Consider the following 10524-nt stretch of genomic DNA (forward strand, 5'->3'; position numbering starts at 1 on the left):
TTGTATTGTGCCACGCCCAACAGAAATAACCCACGTGGATAGTTCCTCAGTTGCTCATAGAAAATCCCACCTTGGAGTTTACAAAGACTTATGGGTAGAAAAGCCACACTAAGTAATTTACTAGACTGCAATCTTCTATATATTTTTTTCATTGCCATGGAGTCGATGCAACTCATAGTGACCCTTCCTTGGGTTTCCGAGGCGGTATCTCTACAGAAGTAGATTGCCTAATCTTCCTTCCAAGGAGTAGCTGGTGGGTTGAATCATCAGCCTTCTGGTTAGCAGTCAAATGCCTTAGGTACTATGCCACCAGAGCTGCCATATGGAGTTGAAAAAAGTCACTGCCATCAAGTTGGATCTGACTCATAGTGACCCCTCCTTGGGTTTCTGAGACAGTCAAATGCTTTAGGCACTATGCCACCAGCACTTCTCAGAAGGAAGGTTGGGCAAATCTACTTCCATGGAGATACTGCCTTGGAAACCCAAGGAGGGGTCACTGTGAGTCAGGACCACTCGATGGCAGTGAGTTTATAAAGGTGAAATTGCTAGTCATGTGCCTAAGAACCTGCTGCAAACTTTAACAAGAAACCTTTTAACCCTTTTAATCTGAACTCACATTTTAAGAAACTTTTCCCATTGCTATTGATGTTTATTTTGTTGATTGTTCTTTTTATATGTTAAATTACTGTATTTTTGTTGTTATTGTTGAGAATATATACACAGTATTGTGGTTGTTGTTAGATGCCATCGAGTCGACTCCTGCTCATATCGACCTTAGGTACAACAGAATGAAACACTGCCTGGTACTGTGCCAGCCTCATAATCCTTGCTGTACCCGAGCCCATCATTGCAGCCACTGTGTCAATCCATCTTGTTGAAGGCCTTCCCTTTTACATTGGCCCTCCACTTTACCAAGCATGATACCCTTCTCCAGGGAATGGTCCCTTCTGACAATATGGCCAAAGTAGGTACGATAAAGTCTGTCCATTCTGACTTCCAAGAACCATTCCAGCTGCACTTCTTCCAGGATAGATTTGTTAGTTCTTCTTGCCATCCATGGGGCTTTTAGAAGTCTTTGCCAACACCATAACTCAAAAGCATCAACTCTTCTGCAGTCTTCTGTATTCATTGTCCAGCTCTCACATGCATATGAGGTTATTGTAAACACTATGACTTTGGTTAGGTGCACCTTAGTCTTCAAGGAGATATCTTTGCTCTTTAGCACTTTAAAGAGGTCTTTTGTAGCACATTTGCCCAGTGCCATACATTGTCTGATGTCTTGACTGCTGCTTCCATTGGTGCTGATTGTGGAACCAAGTAATATTAAATCTTTTACAACTTCAGTCTTTCCTCTGTTTATCCTAATGCTACTTATTGGTCCAACTGTGAGGATTTTTGTTGTCCTCAGTCTTCATCAGTAAGTGCTTCAGGTCATCTTCACTTTCAGCAAGCAAAGTTGTGTTGTTTGCATATCACAGGATGTTAATGAGTCTTCCTCCAATTCTGATGCCACGGTCTTCTTCATATAGTCCAGCTTCTTGGCTTATTTGCTCAGCGTACAGATAAATGAGTGTAGTGAAAGGATACAACCCTGATGTACTCCCTTCTGATTTTAAACCATGCAGTCTCCCCTTGTTCCATTCAAATGACAACCTCCTGGTTCATGTACAGGTTCCTCATGAGCACAATTAAGTGTTCTGGAATTCCCATTCTCAACGTCATCCGTAATTCGTTACGATCCACACAATTGAATGCTTTTGTATAGTCAACAATAAACAAGTAAACATCTTTCTGGTATTATTTGTTCTCAGCCAAGATCCATCTGACATCAACAATGATATCCCTCGTTCCACGTCCTCTTCTGAATCCAGCTTGCATTTCTCAAAGTTCTCTGTCAATATACTGCTGCAACTGTTTTTGAATTATCTTCAGTTAATATTTTACTTGCGTGTGATATTAATGATATTGTTTGATAATTTCTGCATTCTGTGGGATCACCTTTCTTTGGAAAAGGCATAAATATGGATCTCTTGCAGTCAGTTAGCCAGATAGCTGTCTTCCAAATTTCCTGGCATAGACAAGTGAGTGCCTCCAGTGTTGCTCTGCTTGTTGAAGCATCTCTTTTGGTATTCCATCAATTCCTGGAACCTTGTTTTTGACTAATTCCTTCAGCGCAGTTTTGACTTCTTCCTTCAGTACCATTGGTTCTTGATCATATGCCACCTTCTGAAATGCATGAACATCAACCAGTTCTTTTTGGTATGGTCACTCTGTGTATTCCTTCCACCTTCTTTTGATGTTTCTTGCTTCGTTCAATGTTTTGCCCATGGAATCGTTCTGTGTTGCAACTTGAGGCTTGAATTTTTTCTTCAGTTCTTTCAGATTAAGAAATGCCAAGTGTATTCTTCTCTTTTGGTTTTCTAACTCCAGGTCTTTGTACATTTCATTATAATAATTGACTTTGTCTTCTCGAGGTGCTCTTTGAAATCTTCTCTTCAACTCTTTTATCTTGTCATTTCTTCCATTTGCTTTAGCTACTCTTTGTTTAAGGGCAAGCAAGTTTCAGAGTCTCTTCTGACATCCAGTTTGGTCTTTTCTTCCTTTCCTGTCTTTTTAATGACTTTTTACTTTCTTCATGGATGTTCTTGATGTCATCCCACAATTCCTCTTGTTTTCGATCACTGGTGTTCCTTGCATCAACTCTATTCTCTAGATGGTCTCTAAATTCAAGAGGTATATAATCATGGTCATATTTTGGTTCTAATTGAACTTTTTAAAATAGTCTTCAGGTTCAATTTGAACTCGCATCTGAGCAGTTGATAGTCTGTTCCACAATCAGCTCCTGGGCTTATTTTGGCTGAAGATATTGAGCTTCTCCATTGCCTCTTTCCACAGATGTAGTCAGTCTGATTCTTGTGTCCCCCATCTGGCGAAGTCCATGTATATTGCTGCTGTTTGTGTTGTTGAAGAAACATATTTACAATGAATAAGTTGTTGGTCCTGCAGAATTCTATCATGCGATCTCCAGTGTTATTTCTATCACCAAGGTCTTATTTTCCAACTACTGGTGATTCTTCTTTGTTTCCAACTTTTGCATTCCAATCACGAGTAATAATCAACACATCTTGATTGCATGCTTAGTCAATTTCAGACTGCAAAATTTGGTAAAAGTCTTGAATTTCCTCATCTTTGACTTTGGTGGTTGGTGTGTAAATTTGAATAATAGTAGTATTAACTGGTCTTCCTGGTATGCGTATGGATATTACCCTATTACTGATGGCATTGTAATTCAGGATGGATCTTGAAATATTCTTTGTGATTATGAATGCCACACCATTCCTCTTCAATTTATGTGGTTGTCTGATTCAAAATGGCCAAAACTGGTCCATTTCAGCTCACTAATGCCTAGGATATCAATTTTTATGCGTTCCATTTCATTTTTGACAACTTCCAGTTTTACTAGCTTCATACTTCATATATTCCATGTTCCAGTTATTAATAGATGTTTGCAGCTATTTCTTCTTATTTTGAGTCATGCCACATCAGCAAACGGAGGTCCTGAAAGCTTTACACCATCCACATCATTAAGGTCAACTATACCCTAAGGAGGCAGCTCTTCTCCAGTTGTATTCTGAGTGCCTTCCAAACTGAGGAGCTCATCTTCCGGCACTATATTGGACAGTGTTTCAGGGTTGTTCATAAAGTTTTCCAGTAATATATCAGACAGTGTTTCACTGCTTTTCATAAGGTTTTCACTGTCCAATTCTGTGAGAAATGGATGACCTCTTCCTTCTTCCAAGTCTGCCTTAGTCTGGAAGTTCTGTTGAAACTTGTCCACCATGGGTGACCCTTTTGGGATTTGAAATACTGGTGGTGTAGCCTCCAGCCTTACAGCAACACACAAGGCACCACAGTACCACAAATTGACAGAGAAGTGATTGATATATACAGCATAACATACACCAATTCAACAATTTCTTCATGTATAATTCAGTGATTTGATTATGTTCTCTAAATTGTACAACTATCTTCACTCTTCTTTTCTGAGTTGTTCCTTTTTCAAGTGGCTGATATCAGTTTGATCCCATATAGATAGATCTTAAGGAGCACAATGCTCAAGGCAGGCATTCTTTACTAGTTAAGCTAAACTACGTTTGGTTTTAAGAAAACTTAAGGGGATATTTTTGGTTTAAAGTTGAAAGATTATCTCAGGCAGTAGTTCCAGGGGTTCATCCAACCTTCATGGTTCCAGAAAGCCTGGAGTCCATGGGAATTTGGAATTCTGTCCATTTTGATCAAAGATTCTTCTATGATCAAAATGTTCAGTAATGGTGGTTGGACCCCATCCAGTTCTTCTGGTCTCATGGCAAAGGAGGCAGTTGTTTATGGGGGTAGTTAGCCATACATTCCATTTTGTTGATTGTTCTTAATATCACCTGAGTTTGTCTTTGCTTATTTTGGAAGACTGACTATAGAATACCTTTGCATTGCTACTTACCTCTGTCATCTTTAGGATAATAAACCAAAGGTCTTTTGCTATTTATTTTGCAGTTGCCCTTGCTGGACCAAGGTTTTTTATTTCTTGAATAGATTAAATTCTGAGATGTTAAAATCAGAATAATAGTGCAGTTTGATGAAATAGAAACAAAATAGTGACTGAGTTCACCTAAGGTCTTCTTGTATATTGAAAGCTGATACCCAAACCAGGTCCACTTATATCCTTGACAGTGATCTATTATTCTTTTATTGAACACCTTTCAAAGTCAGTATAATAAATCTGGAGAAAAACACAAAGCCCACCTAGAATCTTCTTTTTCCCTATTTCCTGTACATATCTCTGTCTTTACTTACCAAGTTGTAATGATGTATTTGTCAGTCATCCCCACATTTTTTTCTTTTCCTTAATTTTTCAGATGCATACTTCTACTGGAGGAGGGTTTTGTGACTGTGGAGACACAGAGGCATGGAAAACTGGCCCGTTTTGTATAAACCATGAACCTGGAAGAGCAGGTACTACAAAAGAGGTAAGGGGGGAGAATTTCTCTCAAACACATACACACTTATGTTGCTTACTATTTTAAACTTAACTAAAATTATATAGAAAGAAATAGTATATGCATGGGTTAAACTGAATTCCATTGTGAATCCTGATTTTTTTTGTTCTGATATTTAAATGTAAGAATTTTATTTTACTTTGGAGAAGTTCCCGAAAAAGCAAACAAACAAACAAAAAAACCCAAAGTCACTGCTATCAAGTCAATTCTACTCATAGTGACCCCTCCTTGGGTTTTGCCCAACCTTCTTCCTAGGAGTGGCTAGTGCGTTTGAACTGCCAGCCTTCTGGTTAGCAATCACATACTTTAGGCACTATACCAACAGAGCTCTTAGAGTAATAATATAGAAGCCCAAAAAACAAAAGGCAAGTAATTGATAAAAGATAGTAGCAGAATATAATGAATTAGAAAATGGTAGGGTTTTGTACATAAATTTAAGAATGACTTTCTTAAAAAAAAAAAATATTAGCCACTGTACATCCTAATTAAAGAAAATATGTCAACAAGTTCATGTATAGCTAGAAATGGGAATGGGGATGTAACCATAGAACCATGTCTACAAACGGACTCAAAAAGATTGTGGAAGACTCCAAGACTCTGAAAATACATTTGAAAATGAATTATTTAATCAGACAGTAGAAAGTGCCATAATTTATTCAGAAACAGAAAACTTGAACAGTCAGTAACCATTAAAGAAATTCAGAAAACTGTTGTAGAAGTATTTCCCAAGCACAATGCTTAGTTCCCCAGATGAATCTTTTTAAATCTTCAAGGAATAAATAGTTTTTATGCTTTTAAGCTGTTCCAAATATCCCAATTGTAATAAACAACTCTAGGTTCCAGCTATTGATCTCTTAAGTACCATTTTCCATTAAAAGAAATCAGGGCTGGTTGTAGAAATACCTGATTTCAGGACTAAGTCAGGGAGTTTATAAAGTAAACTTGTACTGATTGACTCACCTCAAAAGAATCAAAGCACCAGAGTGAAAAGACTGTCCTGACCTGAGTTGGACAGTTGGAGCATCTAGATAATAACAATAAATAATCACTATTATTTACTGAATCACACTGAAAATGTGAAAAATATGTATGTGTTTCTAATGATTCTTAAAGATCTAAGTAAAATAACAAAATCTATTTGTCATCATTGGCAATGGCTATTATATCAACTTCTTACTCTGAATGATAGTAAATAAAGGGAATAAATTAAATATTTATTATCCCTTTCCAATTGTATCTCAAATAAAAGAGAAAGTTCTTATAGAGAAATATTAGCTAATAGTTAAGAGATGATAGAATAAGAAAAGTCAATGTTTTGTAGACCCCAAGGAAATATTTAATTCAGGCAGGAACCATTAATAGATGCTAAAACTGTTAACAGTTAGATTGATGAGGAACAATATTCATGTGGTACTAAACTGTCATCTCAAAGATCACTTTCTAACAAAAGGGAAAAAAAAAAAACTTTACAAGGAAGGAATCATGCTTTCATCATCTGAACCAAGTCATCAGCTTTAGCGTCATCACTAATAGTGAGAAAACATGATAAAATGAGTATTTTCATATGATCTAAAATGAGATACATAGTTTAATATTTGAAATTAAGTAATATAACATATCAGTAAAATTTTCGAAAAACCACAATGACCATCTCAATAGACATAGAAGAACATTTGAGAAACTCTAATACCCTTTCATGGGAGCTCTGGTAGCATAGTGGCTAAGACACTTGCCTGCTAACCAGACGGCTGGCGGTTCAAACCCACCAGCCACTCCTCGGAAGGAAGGTTGGGCAATCCTACTTCCGTAGTGATACTGCCTCGGAAACCCAAGGAGGGGTCGCTATGAGTCGGGGCCGACTCGACGGCACATAACAACAACAACAACAACAATACCCTTTCATAGGAGCTCTGGTAGCATAGTGCCTAAGACACTTGACTCCTAACCAGGAGGCTGGCAGTTCAAACCCATCAGCCACTCCTCGGAAGGAAGTTTGGGCAATCTACTTCCATAGTGATACTGCCTCGGAAACCCAAGGAGGGGTCACTATGAGTCAGGTCTGACTCGACGGTACATAACAAATAACAAAAATAACAAAATAACAATACTCTTTCATGATAAAAACACTCAACAAACTAGGGATAGAAGGGAACTTCCTCAGCTTGGTAAAGGATGCATAAGAAAAACCCACAGAAGGTTGGGCAATCCTACTTCCGTAGTGATACTGCCTCGGAAACCCAAGGAGGGGTCGCTATGAGTCGGGGCCGACTCGACGGCAAATAACAACAACAACAACAAACATCATACTTAATGGTCAAAGAGTAAATGCTCTAAATCTCTAGTAAATGCTCTAAATGCTCTAATCAAGAACAAGACAAGGTTGCCTGACACACCACTTCTATTGAGTTTTGTTCTAGAGTGTCTGGCCAGGGCAATTAGGCAAGAAAAAGAAATAAAAGGCAGATGGACTAGAGAGAAGTGAAAGTAGCTCTATTCACAAATCACATGATCTTGAAAGAAGAAAAGGAAAAAAAAAGAAAAAACCAACTTGTTGACACTGAGTTGATTCCAACTGATAGTGAGCCTGTAGGACAGAGTATAACTGCCTCCATAGGGCTTCTGTGGCTGTAATCTTTATGAAAGCATACTGTCACATCTTTCTCCCATGGAGCAGCTGGTAGGTTTGAACTCTCAATCTTTCTGTTAACAGCCGAGTGCTCCACTACTCTGCCACAGAACTCCTGTGACATGATCTTACATACATAGAAAATCCTAAGGAATTCACTAAAAAATTAATGAAACTAATTAATGAATTCAGTAAGATTGCAGGGTATGATAATTGTATTTCTATAAACTTGCATGAATAATCTGAAATAAAATTAAGAAAGAATTCTATTTACAATAGCATTAAAAAGAATAAGGCAATGAGGAATAAATTTAACAAAAAAAAAGTGTGAAACTTACACTATGAAAACTACAAAATAAAAAAAGTTTAAAAAAGGTCTAAATAGATGGAAGAACATCCTGTGTTACTGGATCAGAAGCTATAGTCATAGGAAAAAAGTTGAAGGACTCATTCTTCCTGATTTCAAAACTTAATACAAAGCAATAGTAATCAAGACATTGTGGTACTGTCAGAAGGGTAAATATATAGGTCACACTGTCTGTCCCATCAGGATCACTGCCAGATCGCAGCTCAGTATGTCTTCTTTTTTGGTGTTTTCATGCAAATTCTTCTGCTAGTTGGAGTTTAATCCACTTCTGTGTCCTTCCCTTCAAGGCTCAGGGGTTCAGGATTGTCTTCTGTACCTGTGTTAATTAGTTCCCCTTTTCTTTGTTGAAGAGGGTCTATGCAGTCTTTCTGCCTATTCCGCCATCTTACCGGAACTCTTAGGTGCATCTTTATATATACTGCTGCAACCATTTTTGAATTGTCTTCATTAAGATTTTACGTGTGTGTGATATCAATGATATTGTTCAATAATTTACACATTCTGTGGGATCACCTTTCTTTGGAATGGGTACAAATATGGATCTCTTCCAGTCACTTGGCTAGGTAGCTATCTTCCAAATCTCTTGGCGTAGCCAAGTGAGTGCCTCCAATACGGCATCCCATTTGTTGAAATATCTCAATGGGTTTTTTGTCAATTCCTTCAGTGCAGCTTCAACTTCTTCCTTCAATACCATTGGTTCTTGATCATTTGCCACGTCCTGAAATGGATGATCATCTACCAGTTCTTTTTGGTATAGTGACTGTGTATTCCATCCATCTTCTTTTGATGTTTCCAGAATCATTTCAACATATTGCCTATGGAATCTTTCAGTATTGCCACTCAAAGCTTGAATTTTTACCTCAATTCTTCAGCTTGAGAAATGCTGAGTGTGTTCTTCCCTTTTGGTTTTCCAGCTCTCGGTCTTTGCCCATTTCATTATAATAATTGACTTTGTCTTCTCAAGTTGCTCTTTGAAATCATCTGTTCAGCTTTTTTATATTATCGTTTCTTCCATTTGCTTTAGCTACTCTCCATGCAGGGGCAAGTTTCAGAGTCTCTTCTGACATCTATTTTGTTTTTTTTTCTTTTCCTGTCTTATGAATGACCTTTTGCTTTCTTCATGGATGAGGATCTTGATGTCATCCCATAATTCCTTAATGGATAGGCTCTTTAGGTTCACTATGAATTGGAGACAATTTGATGGCACCTGATGACAACAACAACTTTATGTGGAAAGGAAAGATACCTCAGATAAGCAAAACACTACCGAAGAACAGCTAAGTAAGAGGTCTCGTGCTTCCAGATCTCAAAACCTACTGTATACTCATGGTAGTCACAACAACTTGGTATTGGTTCAACAACAGACACATAGGTCAGTGGAAAGAATTAAGGATCCAGAAATAGAGCCAACCACCTATGGACAGCTGATCTTTGACAAAAGGCTGAAACCCATTAAATGGGGAAGAGATTGTCTTTTTAACAGGATGCCCATTTGCAGACAAAATGAAACAGGATTCATGTCTTACACCATATACAAAAATTGGGAGCTCTGGTGGCCTAATGTGTAAGGCATTTGACTGCTAACCAGAGGGCTGGCAGTTCAAACCCACCAGCCACTCCTTGGAAGGAATATTGGGCTATCTACTTCCATAGTGATACCATCTTGGAAACCCAAGGATGAGTCACTATGAGTCGGATCTGACTCGATAGCAGTGCATTGCATTGCATATACAAAAATTTACTGAAGATGGAGCAAAGACTTAAAAGCAAAACCTAAAATTATAAAGTTCATCAAAGAAAAAATAGGGGCAAACTTAGGGGCCTTAATATATGGCATAAATTAATAATCATAACTAAAAGTGCAAAACAGCAGAAGATTAAAAAAAAATAAAAATAAAAACCAGCAGAAGATAAACTAGATGACTGGGACCTCCTAAAAATTAGACATTTATTCCATCAGAAAACTTTGCCAAAAGGGTAAAAGAGAACCTACAGACTAGGAAATAATTTCTGGTAACAACATATGGAAAAAGGGACTAGAACACTTCAACAACACAAAAGACAAGCATTCCAATTTAAAAATAGGCAGAAGACATAAACAGACACTTCACCAAAAAGATATTCAGGTGATCAACAAACGTGAAGAAATATTCAATGATCACTAGCCATTAGAGAGATGCAAATCAAAACAACAATGAAATATTATCTCACCCCAGTGATAATAGCACAGTTCAACAAGACAAAAAATAAATACTAGTGAGGGTATGGAGAGATTGGAACATTTACACACTGCTGGTAAGATTGTAAAATGATTCAGCCATTGTCAAAAATGGTATGACGCTTCCTTAAAAAATTGGAAATAGAGAGGCGGGGCAAGATGGCGGACTAGGCAGAAGGATTGCACAGACCCTCTTCAACAAAGAAAAGGGAAACCAATTAACACAGACACAGAAGATAATCTTGGACCCCTGAGCCTT

General features: G+C 37.7%; 1 protein-coding gene across 1 annotated transcript in view; it reads left to right on the forward strand.

The window, feature by feature from the left end:
* Positions 1-10524, forward strand: part of UBR1 (ubiquitin protein ligase E3 component n-recognin 1) — a 224454-nt gene that overhangs the window by 60411 nt on the left and 153519 nt on the right. The window contains exon 4 of the mRNA XM_007935324.1: positions 4914-5024. Within this exon, the coding sequence (XP_007933515.1) occupies positions 4914-5024 (111 nt within the window). The remainder of the gene's footprint in view (positions 1-4913; positions 5025-10524) is intronic.

The sequence above is a fragment of the Orycteropus afer genome, unplaced genomic scaffold (assembly GCF_000298275.1).
Source record: "Orycteropus afer afer isolate SDZICR_OR568_19922 unplaced genomic scaffold, OryAfe1.0 scaffold00026, whole genome shotgun sequence".
NCBI lineage: Eukaryota > Metazoa > Chordata > Mammalia > Tubulidentata > Orycteropodidae > Orycteropus > Orycteropus afer.